The sequence below is a fragment of the Triticum urartu genome, chromosome 7 (assembly GCF_003073215.2).
Source record: "Triticum urartu cultivar G1812 chromosome 7, Tu2.1, whole genome shotgun sequence".
Classification (NCBI taxonomy): domain Eukaryota; kingdom Viridiplantae; phylum Streptophyta; class Magnoliopsida; order Poales; family Poaceae; genus Triticum; species Triticum urartu.
In genome coordinates, this window is record NC_053028.1 from 698,373,512 (window position 1) to 698,391,611 (window position 18,100).

Here is an 18,100-nt window from a genome sequence, read left to right on the forward strand (position 1 = left end):
GTCGCGTCGAGCTCACAGGGGGAGCAGCTCGTCGTCCATGGCCTCCCTCACTTGTAGCAATGGCAACACGTGGCGAGAGCAACGCCTTGCATCAGAAGAGGGGGGGATTGGGCACAATGTTGTTGAACCGGGGGCACGCACGAGGGACAACAGCTTGCAGCAGTGGCGCGCAAGGCAACAACTTCCTCGTTGAGAGAATATAGAGATAGAGATAGAGAAGGAGATGTGTGGATGGAGGAAGAAGAAAAGAAGTGGAGGAGAGCATCACAACCAGCAAAGGGATAAGGTCAAGGGGAGATAGCGACATCTGTGGCCCACATCGCACGCCTGCGAGTGAGAGCGATCGGTCGAGTACTTGGTTGGTCATCCCATCACAATCATTTACCTAGCGCTTTTAATGGGATCATGATTTTGTGTGATCCTAATTTGTGCTCTTAGTGGGACTCCTAATTTCCAGCGAAAGGATAAGGTCAAGGGAGATAGCGACACATGTCCCCCACATCACACGCGTGCAAGCGAGAGCGACCGACCGAGTGTCGGTTGGTCATCCCATCACAATCATTTACCTATCGCTTTTGGTATCATGATTTTGTGTGATCCTAATTTGCGCTCTTAATGGGAATCTTAATTTCTGCGTGGGCATGGGCAGGTGAGCATTAACCATGACTATTTTTCCCTTCATGATAGCAGTTTTCATACTTGATGTTGACGTAGAGTACGTTTGCAGTTTTGTAGGCAAAAAATTCACGCTGAAGCCGAGAATTAAACTCAAGACTTCAACACTAATCTCTTAGCCCATTTGCCAACTCCCCCTTGTTTGGTTCTAGTTGAAAGAAAAAACACTATTTGACCATTCATCCCTTCTTATTAGTGCATGAATATTAATTCCAAACACTGTTTCAAATATACCCTGGTAATTCTCTGTGTAAAAGGTAATTTACGCACCACAACCTTGATAACATACGTACAAATTTAAACACCTTATTAACTTTGACCTTGAGGAGTTATTGACACATTCCCCAGGTAACTTTTATATACTCACATGGTGATTTATGCACCATGGACCTGATAATTTATGTATAGACGACATGATAATTTTCACCCGAATAAAAAAGAGGTTGAAACATATCACTATAACTTCCATGTAAATAAGATGTTAATTTATGCACCATAGACCGGATAACTTACGTATAAACAACATGGCAACTTTAATCTAGGGAAATAATTTTTTGAAACATATCCCTGGTAACTTATGTGTAAACATCATGGTAATACGCGCTCTAGACCTAATAACTTATGTATAAACATCATGGTAACTTTGACCCAAGGAAATGTTTTGTTGAAACATACCCCCGGTATATTCTGTGCAAATAGGATGATAATTTATGGACCGCAACGCAAACATGATAACTTACGTTCAAACACCATGGCAACTTCCTCTCGGGGGGGGGGGGGGGGGGTAGTTGTTGAACATACCCCGGTAACTCATGTGTAACTGGTATGGTAATTTACGCATCATAGACTTGATAACTTGCGTATAAACACCATGATAACTTTGACTCGGAGATTTTTGTTGTTGTTGAAATATATCCCCATTAACTCATGTGTAAATTAGATGGTAATCTAAGCACCACAAATATCATAACTTACGTTAAAACATTTTCGTAACTTCCACCGGGGTAAAAGTTATTGAAACATGCCCTAATAACCTATGTGTAAAGTTACCGGTCATCTCATGCTATAGTTATCGGTTTTCTCATGTTATAGGTATCAGGAGGCTCATGTTAAAGTTACTAGGATGCTCATGCCAAAGTTATCAAAGCAAAAATTAACTTTTTTTGCTAACATGGTAGGAAGAAGAAGGGGCCAAATACCCTTTTTTCATGTATGGTGGACAATAAGTAAAGGTGGTTGAGTTGGTTATTTGGCTAGTAGCTATTCAATAGACTTGGGTTCAAGTCCTCCTTCCAGCACTTCATTTATTTTTTTATTTCTTTTGTGACTAGAAATGAACACGGCGAAAAACACCGGTGATTTAGTGTTGGGACATGCGGTTTTCGGAAGAAGGGAGAAAATCAGTGGGCATGCGCATGCGCGGGACATATGATAGCGACCGGGTAGAAAACGGGTCATTCATATTTGTCCCTATAATTGGAACGATCACCAGTTAGTCCGGTCCAATAAGAAAAGAGTGACCTACATTGACTGCAAGGATATTGCTACGACCGTTCCACCTCCACCCAATGTCATGATCGCACTATAGGAATCAATAATTTATTAATTGGTGCTACGATCATCCTTCATTGATGTCTTCTTCCACCTCCACCCAATGCCATGACCTTTGCACTAGGAATAAACAATTTATTAACTGGCATAGTGGCCAAGTAGAGCCTCTTCGTATTTGGGGTCAATAGATTTAACTTGGAAAATGTGATTTATATGTAATAGAAAATAGTACTTTGGAAACTACTTTTAAATATGGATCCTACAATATTTTTTAGCATACGACTTAAATTTATGGTCAAAATTTGACCTAAAATACGACGAAGACTAATAAACCTGAACAATGTGGTGTTTTTTTCTTAATCAACGATTGAGGAGGGAGTTGAGGCATAAAAGAAGTCGCCAACTCAATTTGATCTCGATCGAAGGTACTTCCTTCTTTCTGGTTTAAATGGCTCACGTGTGTCCAAGATCTATAATTTACCGTTGTTATAGAAAGTTAGAATGTCCAGTGTTATAGAAAGCTAGAATGTTGGCAAATCTTAGCGCTCGCATACTAGTTTCTAGACTGCCGAATGTTACAAAAAGTAACAATTGTGATAAGGATGATGCATCATGCACTGCTAAAAGGACCTTGACTTTCTATAACGGTAAGTCGTTTAGTCCTTTTAATTACATTACATCCAAACTTGGACTTAGTCACCCACCTGATATCGCCCACACTTAATGGCTCTGTCTATAAACCCAACTAGCTGCTGGTAGGTGGATCATGTCTCATCTTGCTATTCCTCTCTTCTTGGATGTTTCTTTAGTAGCTAGCCCCATCCTGGCTGATTGAGCCTCCAGGTTAGTACTCCAGCCATTTACTTGTCAAATATTTTTCATGTCGATTAATACAGTTTGTATATGTTCTTTTAAATTCTATCTTGACACTTCTGATCTGAAAAAAACACAACTTTGCTAAGTAGCTTCTTAGTTATGAAGCAGATATGTATTACATATTGCACATGGAGAACTCCCGCAAAAAAAAAAAATTACATAGAGAAGTTTGTTCCATCTAGTGTTATAGAAAGCTAGGATGTCTTCGGGGATAAGCTCTAGAAAAGTTGAACATAATAAAATGAGCAAAAGAAAGGAGGGTACGTAGTACTTAAAAAATTAATCTATTCATTTTCAATTATAATAGTACAACGGAAACCAAAAATAATAAAAATTGCATCCAGATATGTAGACTACATAGTGACGACTACAAACGCTGAAGCGAGCCGAAGGCATGCCGCCGTCATCGCCCCTCTCTCGCTGGAGTCGATAAAACTTGTTGTTGTAAATAGTTGAAAAGTTATCATGCTAAGGCCCCACAGAACCAAATATACGTACTACTCTATGATCAACACTAAACAAGAGAGCATCTTTTCAGCTCAACGGACATCAACCAACCAACATCCTCTTGGTCCACCTGATGTGTAACTTTGTGAAAGCATCTTGACGATACTCTAAAAAGCTTTAGAGGAGTAAAATCATTTTTTTATCCTCTAGCCAGCACTTAGCCGATCCCTTATAATCGTTAGAGGGGTAAATTTTTACTCCACAGCCTCCCTATCTCATAAAAATACTCCTCCGTGACGGGTTGGAGTGAAAACTTCCTTCGTGTGCGTGGCCACCTGGCGACTCGTGTGAAGCCCCCTTGTCAAGTACTCCCTCGACGGCGGCTTTGGGCCTCGTCGGCGACCTCGCGGCCCTTTTCGCTCGTCAGGCGCAGGCGCATGCTGGTGGATACCTTCTCGTCTGCGACCGACAGACCGACGAGCACGAACCTCTCCATGGCCGCCACGGTCGCCCGGCAATCTTTCTCCCGAAGCAGAGCCCCCCGGCACCTCCCTCGTCCGGGCGGCCTTGACGAGCGTCCACGCCCAGTCCGTGACCAGCACCATCCGGGATGGCTCCGCGAGGTCCAGCGTGGGCGGGCCGCTCATCACCTCCAGCGCGTTGTCAGGTGCGACTGCCCGTCCCGGCTCCGGCGTGCCAGCCCGAAGTCCGCCACGCGCATGCACTCCACGTCGTTGTGCATGTAGAGTATGTACTCCAGCCCCCTCGCTTCGCGCCGTAGTGCATGTAGATCTTCGTAGTGGTAGATCCCGGCTTTACGCCGTAGTGCATGTACTCCAGCCCCTCGTCACGTCGAAAATCTTATGCGACCAGGTCGTACGCTGTCGTTCGTGAGACCCTGCCCAGCGCCTGACACCTGGATAAACGAATCTCAAAGCACAGTCCCAGGTAGCAAATTGTGAATCCCGTCTACCAAATCCCTAATCCTCTTTCTTCGCCGCCGCCAAAGCTCGCTTGTCATTGTCGCCGCCGCCGCCAGCGCTCGCTCGTCTCCGCAGCCGCCGCCACCACTAGTCTTATTCTCGCTCTGTCGCGGAAGCACTGGAGCTCCATCCCTGGCCCCCTGCTGCTCTCCCCAGCCTCCACGACGACGCTCCTCAGATCCTCAAGCTCAATTCAAGCACCAACAAATTAACGTGCTCATTGAATCATCTACAGATGCCGAGACATATCTAACTTACTAAAACACTGGCGACGTGAATTTGGACGCAGCCAAAGGATGCATGCAGCCGGCCGTGCCGTGAGTGGAGGTGCCCACGAACATCGCCGTGGCCGGCGGGGACAAGCTGCCATAAGCTCGGCCGGCGACGACGTCGCCGTTTCTGACGGGAATGGAGCGCGCTGAGCTGGGGTTGTGCCGAGACGATGTGCCGTCGAGGAGCACGCCGGCGGTGATGTGCCGTCGAGCATCACAACGGTGGCTGGGTGGCTGTAGTTTCGGGGCGCTGGAGAGATTTGAGATGGTTGTTGCTTTAAGATTTGTATCGCCAGGTGTCGCATGCAGGAAAGGGTCTCACGATTGGTCCTGTACGACCCGGTCGTATAGGAATTTTTTTTTTCCCATAGCAGCACCACCGATCCGTCCGCGAGCACTCCGTGGTACAGGACGCCGAACCTGCTGCGGCCGCACGGGCAGCCGAAGGCTAGACACGACGGTGATCGGCAGCACCGACAATGCATGGTGACCGGGCACGTGACCTACTGCGACATGCGTGTCCGACATGCTCTCCGACGTTGATGGCGTGGTCACCATCATCGCTGCTTGCTGCATAGCAAGTGTTTCATGAAATGCTTAAGCCAAATAAAATTTTGCTCCGTTAAATTTAGGGGGTCGGCTAGGAACGGCCATTTTTTAAGGAGCATATCTGCTCGTTTACTCGGCTGTTTACTCCTTTAAAATTTAGGGGATCGGGGATGCCCTAGGGCATATCAGTTTCTGGATCTTAAGAGAGCAACGACACCTTGACCTCCTCTCCATGTGAAGAACATGGAGAGGCACAAACCTTGCAATTAAAACCCAAAGTACTAGAAAGCTAATACTTTAAGATGTAAATAAAGAGGGGAGAATGTGATTAGTTTTCTTATCTCAAAAGTGTAGGCTCCTCAAGAGTGAAAAAAAATCTATGAACTTGCACAAATGTGCACATTGGTCACGAACTTGCAAAGCTGAGAAAACATGTGTCGAACCTGCCAGACTGTCCGAGGGGATTACTAGCCTTAGAGAAGTTCAACATAACAAAGCAAAACAAAATAAAAGAGTGTATCTACTACTCTAGGATCAACACCAAACAAGGGACCATCTTCTCAACCAACTTCCATCAGCTAACACCGTCTCAGTCCACTTGAGTGGTTCGGCATATATAGCAAGATGTGGATCTTATAAAGCAACAACACCGTGACCGCCTCTGTTTTACCGGCAACGGGATCTCCCATTGCTGGCTTTGTGAAGAACATGGTAAGGAGAGGCACAAACTTTGCAATTAAAATTTAGAAAGTTTTTTTTTTGAGGCAGTGCCATCATGGTGGTTTTTATTTGATATCAAATAAGGATACATTGTTCAATAAGGGATAGAATGGAGGAAGGCGTATTATTCATCCACAAGCTCGAAGGATTAACTCCGTTTGACCGAAAGTTAATATGAGACAGAGGGAGTAATACTTAGACGTAAAGAAAAAAAAAAGCTGCAATTAATCGTCTTATCTCAAAGGAATGCATACATTAGCTGCATTTGGAATTAATTTTTGTGGCCGGCTTAGTGGAACAAGTAAAATCTCCACAACTAACTTGATTCCATCGTGAGCACATCAAAGGTCAGAAAAACCGCCAATAATAAGTCTTCGGTAGAGTTTTTGGGCCTTGCACTAGGGCTTTCTACAGGATTTTGCCCAGGACCTACCTCGGCCCTTGATTGTGGGTGCATAAGCTTTAACATGATGCACACAAATAAACTTGAATGGATTTCTTCAAATGCATAAATATGTAAAGCATAAACTCAGGCGCCCACTATTGCACTGCACATTTGCGTTTCCTTATTTCGTTGAAGATCACAAAAGGTAGAATACAGTTGCCTTAAATATTGGTCGGTGCACGAACGATTTACTATAGACAATTGTTCTAAAATTACCATATGCTGCCTTAAATAGCGCTGATCTGAAACAAACCTCTTTTTGCTAATGTTGATACTGCATACTGTCAAACTGATTGCACATCAGATACATCGTACATGGATCATGAGGTCCTGGAGCATATACTTGATGGAAGAGAGAAGCCGACAAATCTATCACTCGCACTTTTGAAGGATATCACAGAAAATTTCTCGGATGATCGAGAAATCGGTCACGGTGGATTTGCAACTGTTTATAAGGTAAATTGCTTTTTAACCATAAATTAGGCATATGATATCTAGAGATCGCACTTGGAATTGTTATATTGGCTTGAGCAGTCCTCGAGTTAGCAAAACTATGTTAACTAGATGATACTCCGCACGTTGTTGCGGGAATATTTGCAATACATTTCGATGATATGTGTTTTCTATGGAACGTGAATAGTGATACTACGTAAACTAAAATTGCAAATCCATACGCTTTATTGTGTTTGATTAATGTATTGTAAAATATCTAATATATGTTTGCATGTTGAGGTGGACATTTTCATGTGCATGAATGCATATTATGGTGGGCCTTTTGCCATGCATGTTGCTTGATGATGTGGCATGCTTGCATGTTGAGAGAAATATGTTAGTGGGGGCTATTTAGATATAGAAGATAATCGGTGTTGCCAACTAGTAAATACCATATATAGATGTTACATTCGTCTGCAAGATGCCACTTGATTCTAGCAGTATCTGGTATATATTGAAGTCAGACAACCGGGTATATTCTTTGTGTCTTATATTACGGAATTCTGTTCCTAGGGTCGAACATAGTATCCAACATCAATTCGGAAAATGGAACCGCCTTAAGGTTGTCATGGAGCTACAAACCTTTTTCCTAGCATATATGTGCATGTGTGGTGGTGCAATTGTACTGTAACATTAGGTGTGCTCTCTCGGGAAAAAAGGGGCTTTCGTCGCTGCATCCCAAACTTCTGTATTATCTTTCTTGCACAGTATCTTCAAATTCAGCTAAACACTTTTTGAATGCTCACAAGAGAAGTTAAACAGGGAGTGCTTCGTAATGGGAACATTGCTGTAAAGAGGATAAGGAACAGTCATTCAATCAATGAGACTTTATTTTATCGAGAAGTTGACAGCCTGTTGAACATTAAACATAAAAATGTCGTACGCTTTCTTGGCTTCTGTGCTAGCACAGATCAGATAGCCATACAAATTGCAGGATCAAAACGACATATTTATGCTGAGGTAAGAGAAAGACTACTCTGTTTTGAGTATATCAGCAATGGAAGTCTACAAAAGTATGTTACTGGTACGTCATTCTTGCAACAAGCTCTTATCTTTACTAACTTATCTTTATTTTCCATGATCAAGATGTGATATATACATTCATAATGCAATTTAGCGCATGCACAAATCAAATGATGGAAACTTTTATCGCTCACTGTTACTTTTTGCATTATGTAGATGAATTAAGAGGACTGGAATGGAATACACGCTATGGAATAATTAGAGGAATCTGTGAAGGTTTGCATCATCTGCACTCGGAGAAGCACATATATCATATGGATTTGAAACCTGGCAATATACTACTAGATAATGATATGGTGCCGAAAATCACAGATTTCGGTTTATCAAGACTTGATGAAAAGTCAAAAACCATGAGTGAAGACCGTCTCGGATCACTGTAAGCTATGCATCAAAACAACATAATTTCTCGGCATCTTCTTTCACATTTTCTAATGCTGTAATACATTGAAATGCCGACCTTCTTGCAGAGGATATTGTGCTCCAGAGTACATATCTGAAGGAAATATGTCATTCAAATCAGACATGTACAGTTTGGGCAAAATAATTATCGAGCTAGTGACGGGAGGAAAGGAGATCCTCAATAATAGCAACACTGTAAGAGGGTTCTATCTCGCCATGCAGACAATCTTTTTTGTAGAAATATCCTAACTTTCTACCTTGCATATTGGTTACCATTTTCTTAATAATCCTACTTAATTTGCATATTACAGTGTTGGATGGATTATCTAGTATAAGAACATATTTAGAATGAAAATATAAGCAACGTGATGGTCTTACTCAAAAACAAGCACATCACCGGAATGTAAACCCTTTAGCAGCTCACCATATTGAGTTCCATATCACTCGTTCCACCGTTTTAAATCGGTGCCAACACATGGTAGCTTCATATGATGGCTAGAAACATTTATATTTAAGCCATGTGGCACCGGTATCAGTGCATGATTTGGGTCAGTCGTTTCTACATAGTCAAGTAAAAATTGAGGGACTAGGGTTGACACAAGATCCCGTGGGCGATGCACTGATGAGAATGATGATACGAAAGACAGATCTACATAGGTTTAGGCCCCCAACATGGGTAAAAGTTCTACGTCCTGCCTTGAAGATCTTGTATCTTTTGGGGGTGATTGCAAGGATGTATGTGGACGGATGGCTAAAACACTAGATTCGCTAAAGCTTGACAGATGTTTCATAACTTCAATTGTGGTTGTCCTCTTGCACACTTTCCTAGAAATTTTTTTGTTATTGTGATAATCTCGCATATGGTTGAAGCAAACTCCATCCTATCCAGTCAAAATGATGATGACACGACCCATATGACATCTCTGAAAGATCTTGTTCACACCGTGTGTATTTATTCCTAGTTTCACGCACCCCACGTCTTACAATCTCTTTGTAAACCTTGGGGTTTTGGGCATGAATAGGGTATTGATGGATGTAACCACACGGAGCTTCGATGCGGGAAATAGACCAAGGCATCATGGTTAATTCTTCATCTTGCTGCTGACTTGTAAATGGGCATGACATGGGGCGCCCAATGACACTTGGTCCTGCAATGACAAGCTTTCCATGTCAAGAAGACCATTTCCAACGTCCACATACACTGAAAAAGGCCTTGGCCTCCTAGCCTACAGGGGGCTCATCACGAGCAAGGATGTAGTCCCCTGGCGGGGGGGGGGGGGGTTCTGTAAGTGAGATTTTGCCTAAGGCCTCTTGTCGAAAGAACCGTTTCATTGATGTACCCCCTACTTAGAGGGCTCCAACTTCCTCTCTCTGGCTTTTCTGGTGAGATGTGATTCAATTGCACGGCATAAACTATCAACCTTGATGTCGGCTCCAACTTCCTCTTTCCCCTCTACACACATGTGCGTGTCCTGGCTAGGGATTCGCCCTGACTATGGGCGCTAGAAGCCATTCCCCCCTCAACTACCTTGTGCGGCGCCTCCTCCACCACCCCAAGTCCATCTCGGTGGTCACCCGCATCTTTATGGTTTTTATATGTTAGTCTCGTAGTGTTAATAGTATTTTTTGTATGTCGGTGTAGTAGTGTTAGTTCAAGTAATAGATTATTCTTCTTGAATTCTTAAGGGTTTGAGTCAACGAGTGCCCTAGCGTGCGGGCTTGAAGTAAATAAAATGACCAAGCGTCCAATATGTGTTTTCCTTGGTTGCCGTATTTTTGGGAGAATGTGTAACGACCCAGATATGGTAGTATCTGAATCCCTGTGGTCACTATGCTACTATCTGAACTGAATCTTAATTAGCAGCTAGCACAAACAGTACTTGATAAAATACCACAAAAAAATCACATGTAAGAATATAACGTAAATCCAGAGTATTTATTACCTCATAGCCCACAGGCTAGTTCACACAGCAAAAAATAACAAATAAAACTATGGAGTCCCATCAGCGCCGCTGACAAAGTTGAGTATGGACATCGTAACCCTACGTCGCATCCGTTACTCGTCATATAAAATCTTTGACATGATAAGTTGCAGTCATGCAGGTCAGTATATTGAGTGTACCGACAAGTGACACCCAAGTGAGACCTATCATCTATATGCAAGGATATGGCTAAAATGGAAAGCTCTAAATTTTATTTTGCATAAAGCCAATTTTAGCCTACTATCAAAAGATTGTTCAAGTACATATATACAACGAGATATATTCAACCATATTTGCACCTGCATCAAAAGGCTACATATATACAACCATATTTGCACCAGATATATTCACGTAATTCCTATAATCAAAATAGTTTGCATAAGATTAAAAACATAGTTTAGATTAAACACAAAAGTAGGTTATATATAAAATCAACAATTCCCAGAAGGACGAATCAGTACCCACACCTTCACTACGTGCATGCAACGAGAAAATCCATCTATGGTCATCCACATTTATCTCTATGATTTTTTTATGTATCAAGCCTTTTTCATCTCTCTTGAAGCAAAAAGAACACATGGGATGCTCATTTGGGAAAAGATATTAGGAGCTTACGTGCTTGATGATAGACTTTTTGCATCGATCCTAGGCATCTAGCACCTGCATCTAACTATGTGTAGAGGAGAGAGACGCATACAAGGGTTTTGTGGTACGAGTCATCATGTCCCATCACTTTTGAGGTTATTTTTTTAAACTCTTTGATTTATTCTATTTAAGCCATATTTTGTGGGATGACAGGTACTTAGGAGATGGAGACACAGATGGAAAAAATCTGGAAAGGAAACACCATTGGTCTACCAACAAGTAGCAAAATGCATCGAAATTGGGTTACTCTGCCAAGAACGTGAACCATCCAAGCGGCCCTTTATATGGGATATAATAAATGATATCAGCCACATGGAAGTTGTAAATGAGGAAATCAACAATGCCAACGAATATACATTTGGGGAGGTAAACTCTTGAATGTCCCTGGCCATGTATCTTTATCATACTGAATACATATATGTCCTGCACTTTTCTTGCAGATAAGCTCTTGCCTAGAGGAGGATGATATGCTTGGAATTGAGCCACTCAAACTACATTTTCCTTTTGCCCTTAACAAACAGATGTCCTGCGAGATTCAGCTAACCAATGAGACGGACTCTTACATTGCCTTCAATGTCCAAAATATGAGCCCCAAGTCATACAACACACAACCGCAGAAAGACATTATGCCACCACGTTCCAAGTGTAACATTGAAATAACACTGCAGGCGCAAGGCAATGTGCCGATAGATATGCAGCGTGCCAATGAGTTTGTTGTGTGGAGCACCAAAGTGAATGATGGTATTGCATTTGAGGATATTACTAAAAGCATGTTCATCAAAGAGACAGTGAATGTGGTTGATGAGGTGAATTTAGATGTGGTTTTTGATGTAAGTGAGCCACAAGAAGCAAGTGACAAAATCAGTGAGGTGAGTTGTCTAAGAATACTAACTTGCAAAGCTTTGCATTTAGTTAGCATTGAGCACGCATGATCATTCATTGTAGTTAGAGAGACGAATTAATAAACATCTCGATCAAATTGATTCTTCAATTATTTTAATACCACAATATAGTCAGTAGTCCTATTATATGTAGATTAGATTAGCTTACACTTATTTCCTTTTTCAAGAAGTATTAAATCAATAGGAATAAATTTAACTCTTGCTGACAATCACAAGTCATAATTTTGTTTGTTGATATGTCTCACCAGTTGTGTGTGTGTGTGTGCGCGCGCGCGCGCATCAACACCTGATACAACCACTAGGATCGCTAATCTAAGAAATAAAACTTTTTGCAATGCTTTGTCTAGTTAATTATCAGCCGATACAAATGAAACCTGTGTGTAATGAATAATGGTGCAAGTAAAAGCAAACAATATCAGAAAAGTAATGAAGACAAATTTCAGAAAGGGAAACTATAGCTTTCGGGGTCCGATATTTCGAGTGATTTTTTTTGTTCAGTTAGGATATGTGAACTAGTATTGGTTACCAGTGGTGTAAGACCCCTGCATACTGCACCCACCCACAGAAAGGCATTATCACGCCACGATCCAAAGTGTAATGTTGGAATAACATTGCAACCGCAGGGCAATGCCCTCACAGATCGTGCCAATGAATCTACTGTGTGGACCAAAGTGATGATTGATGGCCTTGCAATTGAGGATATAACTACAAACAAGCTCATTAAAGAGGCGGACACCATGGTTGATGAGGTGCATTTGGATGTGGTTTTTGATGCCAATGAGGTGCGTCATTCTAAGAATATTAACTTACACAACTTTGTCTATCTAATTAGTGGTCGGTGCAAATGATCTTTGATTGTAGTTGGAATGCCAAATTAATATACTTCTAGATCAAATTCTTTTTTTTAGTTATTTTGATACGTCCATATAATCACAGTAGTCCCCTTATATTTGTAGGGTCAGACTATTCATCACCAGGGTGAAGAATAGTTATTGTTCACCCCCTCTATTTTTACATCACTGAACCATATTTTTACTTCTCGTAATTTTTCCTGATGTCGGTAGTCAAACGAGAATGTAAGAAAATATATATCGATTGTAAAAAAAATACTTTTTATTATGTAAAATCACGAACAGAAAATATAGTTTACAATATACATTTTGTGGTCTTGTGACTTATATTTTGATTTTCTTTTACTGATGCTTTAGTGAATTGTACTGATGCTTCATTTTGTTTTTCTTCTTTGATGCACTAACAACACAGCAGACAATGCCACCTTTAATACAGGTATTGGTTTTGGGATTTTCATTTTCCTCTCTTCCCAGATCCTCCATCTTGGGGGTGGTTTCTCAAATGTTCACATGAATTTTGCTTGGTCAGATCATAGATGATACAGCTGGGAAAATCTATTGCATAGATGCACATCAGAAAGAGCCGTTGTAAGTGCATAGAATAATATGGGCATTTGAATATTAAGGCCTCCTTCGGTTCATATGATAGGAATAGTATAGGAATAGAAAAATCATAGGAAGTGAGATGACATGCATCTCAAATCCTATAGATAAAGAGATGTCATTTGATGCATAGGATAGGAATTTTTCCATTGAGTCTTGGTCAATGTTTTTTTTTTGAAACGTGAAGGATTGATTCCTATCCTACATAAGAATAGGAATCCATTCCTACAAACCAAAGGGCTCCAAAGGAATTTTTCCTACAAAGTTTCTATCCTTTGCAATTCCTACAATATTCCTATGAACCAAAGGAGGCCTAAACCTCCTTTTCAAGTGAATGCACTAGTTGCGATTATCCTGCATTTAATACCTTCTTATCATACAGGATTATAGTGGGTACCTCACTTGGGAATGTTAAGACATGGAACTATGACACACAGGCAAGTTACTGTATTGCTTTGGTAGTTACTATTTAAGACAAAGAAAGAAATTTATTACCTCGTGCCCTCTGTACAAAAAAGATGCTCGCAGCCCAAGCAATTTTGATTTTATTCATAAGAGCATATACAGTTTCTTTTGATTGCCAAATACCAGGAAAAGCCTGTGTTTGGTGATGGTAGATGGCAAATGTTTTTACCCACTGTTTTCTCATGGCAGTATTTCAGCAGTTGTTGAGTGTGTATTTAGGTCATATTTGCTTACATTGGACTAACAATTTAGTCAGTTGTGTTTACTGGCAGAAAGTGGCCGGTTTGACTAAGGTCTCAGCAGAACCTGGCAAGCTCTCTGACTTGTTTGTCGACATAAGTTTCTTCCACCATATGTACACTGATATGCTAATAAGATGATCGTTCTCACTGCAGTTACGGATGTGAAGTTCATTGCACGAAAGGGGTGGTTTGTGGCAGTGTCATCTGACTGTGTCGTCCATGTGTACAACTACGAAAAGGAAATGCAAAAAGTCACGAGTTTCAGAGCTCTGGGTCGTGCAGATGTTTGGTGTACATTAGCCGTTCATCCAACCCAGCCGTATGTGCTGTCAGGATGTGCTACCGAAATAAAGCTTTGGGACCGTAATTGCATACAGACATTTGAAGAGCACTCGGCTGCTATCATGGCCCTAAAATTTAACCCGGAGGACACCAACAGTTTTGCAAGTGCTTCGCATGATGCTACAATAAAGGTTTTGCTTTCTCTCTCTTATTACTTTGCTAAGCAATCTTTGATTCAATGATGAAGGCGGAGTATGTTTCATTTTCTACTATACCTTGACTGGAAGCTCTTATGGTTGGTGTTCAGGTTTGGAGTCTTGATTCTCCCAAATCCAAGTATACTCTGTTTGGGCATAGGCATGTAGTGAACTTCCTGGATTTCTTCACGCGTGATGGTCAGCAGTATTTGATTAGTGGCTCTTGGGATGCGACTGCCAAGGTCGGCTATCATGTTGGGAAGTACATTAATACAACATGCATCTAACATTTCTAATATATCTGTGCCTTGTTTCTTTTTTCTTTCTTCTTTTTCAAATCAGATATGGGACATGGACAAGAAGGAGTGCGTTCATACACTTGAACATGAGTCTGCAGTTTTTCAGGTCGTTTCCCATCCCAATCTTCCAGTTCTAATTACAGGTACAAAGGATGGTGATGTTCACGCGTGGAGCTCAAATGATTTCAGGTAACCACTAGAGTATGTCCTTATCACACACACACACACACACACACACACGCACGCACGCGAACACACACACACACACACACACACACACCTTGAGAACATGGCACCTCTACATGACATTGCACGCACGCGCGTGCACACGCACATGCCGGTTAGCCTCTATAATGGTAAATTACTGAGTGCTTCATATTTTCCAGGCTCAAGAGAATACATAACTTTCATGACAGTGGATGGGTTGTGGGTCTCGCATGTTTGGTGGGATCAGGAAGGTAATCAATATTTCTAGTTCTTATTAGTTTTCTTACTTCCCCTTCGTAGCATGCTTAGCTATATAGATGGTGTGGTCATTTACATGATTACATCCTTTTCGTTTCCTATGATTATAGATTAGTAAAAGCATGTGTTCGTTTATCTATCTGCAGGCTTGTAGTTGCACACAAAACTGGAGTGTCGTTGATGGAAATTCGTGATGAAGAGGAACAAGGTGGTAGCACAGGCAGCAATGAGAATTCCTTATCAGCGACAAATTTGGAAATCCAAAGCTAGTACCACTTTGGAGTATAACTCATTTTTCTCGAAGTGATACATATGGCACGTCTACGTAGTTGACCACCGTGTCCAACATCATGAATTCCTAGATCTGGAATTTGAACGATTGCTTTTTGGAGATGAAAAGTGTCGTTCGGAGCTCAACAACCAGCCAACTCTCTCACAGAGGTGGGCATTATCTAGATTGTGTGTAGAAGTTGATGATTTCATGAAGATTAGTTATTTTTGCTCGAGAGTGCAGGGGCATATACATTTGCTTGAAAATGGTCCAGGTGATGACTTCTGAATGAAGAGATACTCTATAAAGTAACAATCTAATGGTTGGGGATCCGATCCATCTATGTATTATACTATAGATTAAAGGTAATTTATGGGTTAATCAGAAAAAGAGAATTTACGAGTTAACCAGAAAAAAGAGAATTTACGAGTCAATCCAAACCATCTAGCTATTAACAGTAAGAGGATAGTAGGACGAGGCTTGATTTCTCGAACACAAGTAGGTGACACAAGGATTATACAGGTTCAGACCCCTCTTCGGTGGAGGTAAAAGCCCTAGTCATGTTCTCACGTAGAGATGTTTCTTGCGTATGGATTTGTGAATACAAAGGTTTCTGAACCCGTATCTGGACACCAGGGGTAGACTATATAGAGAGTTCGCTATACCCCCTGGGCTGCTGCTATTTACGTTACATGTGAGATAAAGAGAAATAATTCGTGTCAACTACCAAAGATAATGGACGTTCTAAGACTATCTATACTGGGAGTAACTTTAAGAGTAACATAAAGTCCAACTCAGCAAAATTGCTTATATGTCAATGATTTAATGAGGAGAGAGATGATTTGAGTAACATAACTAGTTACTCACACTATGAGTAACATCACACATATCAAGACAAGATTAGTCTACAAGCTAATAAATGAAGTGTTGCATGACACCACATATATATTACTTCCCACTATAGAGGTAGTAACATACACAGGTAACATATACATGTTACTAGTCTAAGTTATTCCCCACTATGAGTTGTCTAATTGCTATTGGTGGTATATAACACCAGGCCTCAATGCTGAGTGGACGTCTCTATTAATGCTTCGGGCTGTTGGGCTCCTGTTACTCCAAGTGAAGAATGTCCTTGCGTGCCGAGTGAAGTAATCCTCCTGCGGGTGCCCATGTCGAGTCATCAAACCCCCATGTTGTTGCCTTGTCTTGGTTTGTAGAATATATGGGCTTGGGCCTCCATGTTCCCTGGGTTTTATGTCTCCATGGTCCTACCCGGTGGAGGATGACCTTGTCCTTAGCCTCCGAATCTGTCAGGATCTTCACGGGAATCTGAATCCCGATTAATTGTTAGATTTTGATGAGCAGCAGATTTGCTCAGAAGAGATCTTGATGGTTTCTAAAGAGCAAAACATTTATGGCTTGAAGTATTATGAACAAGTTTTTAGGAAAAGTTTTATATATATCATAGTTTTATTTTATTTTTTGGAATTACTTTTATTTATAACCATTTATTCTTAATTGATTAGAATGTGTTTAATAATATTATTTTGTCAATATGAACATTATTATATTATATTTTGAGACTTCAATTCTTTGTCCCTTTTATTTGTTGGTAGGTGGTGATCATTTTTATATTATATCATAGTTTTATTTTATTTTTTGGAATTACTTTTATTTATAACCATTTATTCTTAATTGATTAGAATGTGTTTAATAATATTATTTTGTCAATATGAACATTATTATATTATATTTTGAGACTTCAATTCTTTGTCCCTTTTATTTGTTGGTAGGTGGTGATCATTTTTATATTATATCATAGTTTTATTTTATTTTTTGGAATTACTTTTATTTATAACCATTTATTCTTAATTGATTAGAATGTGTTTAATAATATTATTTTGTCAATATGAACATTATTATATTATATTTTGAGACTTCAATTCTTTGTCCCTTTTATTTGTTGGTAGGTGGTGATCATTTTTATATTATATCATAGTTTTATTTTATTTTTTGGAATTACTTTTATTTATAACCATTTATTCTTAATTGATTAGAATGTGTTTAATAATATTATTTTGTCAATATGAACATTATTATATTATATTTTGAGACTTCAATTCTTTGTCCCTTTTATTTGTTGGTAGGTGGTGATCATTTTTATATTATATCATAGTTTTATTTTATTTTTTGGAATTACTTTTATTTATAACCATTTATTCTTAATTGATTAGAATGTGTTTAATAATATTATTTTGTCAATATGAACATTATTATATTATACTTTGAGACTTCAATTCTTTGTCCCTTTTATTTGTTGGTAGGTGGTGATCATTTCTATATTATATCATAGTTTTATTTTATTTTTTGGAATTACTTTTATTTATAACTATTTATTCTTAATTGATTAGAATGTGTTTAATAACATTATTTTGTCAATGTGAACATTACTATATTATAT

The 18,100-nt window shown here is 40.2% G+C and overlaps 2 protein-coding genes across 2 annotated transcripts; both read left to right on the forward strand.

Annotated features, from left to right (window-relative positions):
* The first annotated feature begins 7,661 nt into the window (after positions 1-7,661).
* LOC125525372 (cysteine-rich receptor-like protein kinase 44) lies at positions 7,662-11,511 on the forward strand. Its single transcript, XM_048690370.1, has 4 exons — positions 7,662-8,034; positions 8,190-8,409; positions 8,501-8,627; positions 11,213-11,511. Exons 1-4 carry the CDS (start codon positions 7,749-7,751, stop codon positions 11,435-11,437), a joined length of 858 nt encoding a protein of 285 aa, XP_048546327.1. The 5' UTR covers positions 7,662-7,748; the 3' UTR covers positions 11,438-11,511.
* Positions 11,512-13,178: 1,667 nt separating this feature from the next.
* On the forward strand, positions 13,179-15,958 carry LOC125524943 (coatomer subunit beta'-2-like). Its single transcript, XM_048689971.1, has 7 exons — positions 13,179-13,248; positions 13,342-13,400; positions 13,798-14,595; positions 14,712-14,843; positions 14,944-15,089; positions 15,287-15,358; positions 15,512-15,958. Exons 3-7 carry the CDS (start codon positions 14,257-14,259, stop codon positions 15,633-15,635), a joined length of 813 nt encoding a protein of 270 aa, XP_048545928.1. The 5' UTR covers positions 13,179-13,248; positions 13,342-13,400; positions 13,798-14,256; the 3' UTR covers positions 15,636-15,958.
* Positions 15,959-18,100: the final 2,142 nt, after the last annotated feature.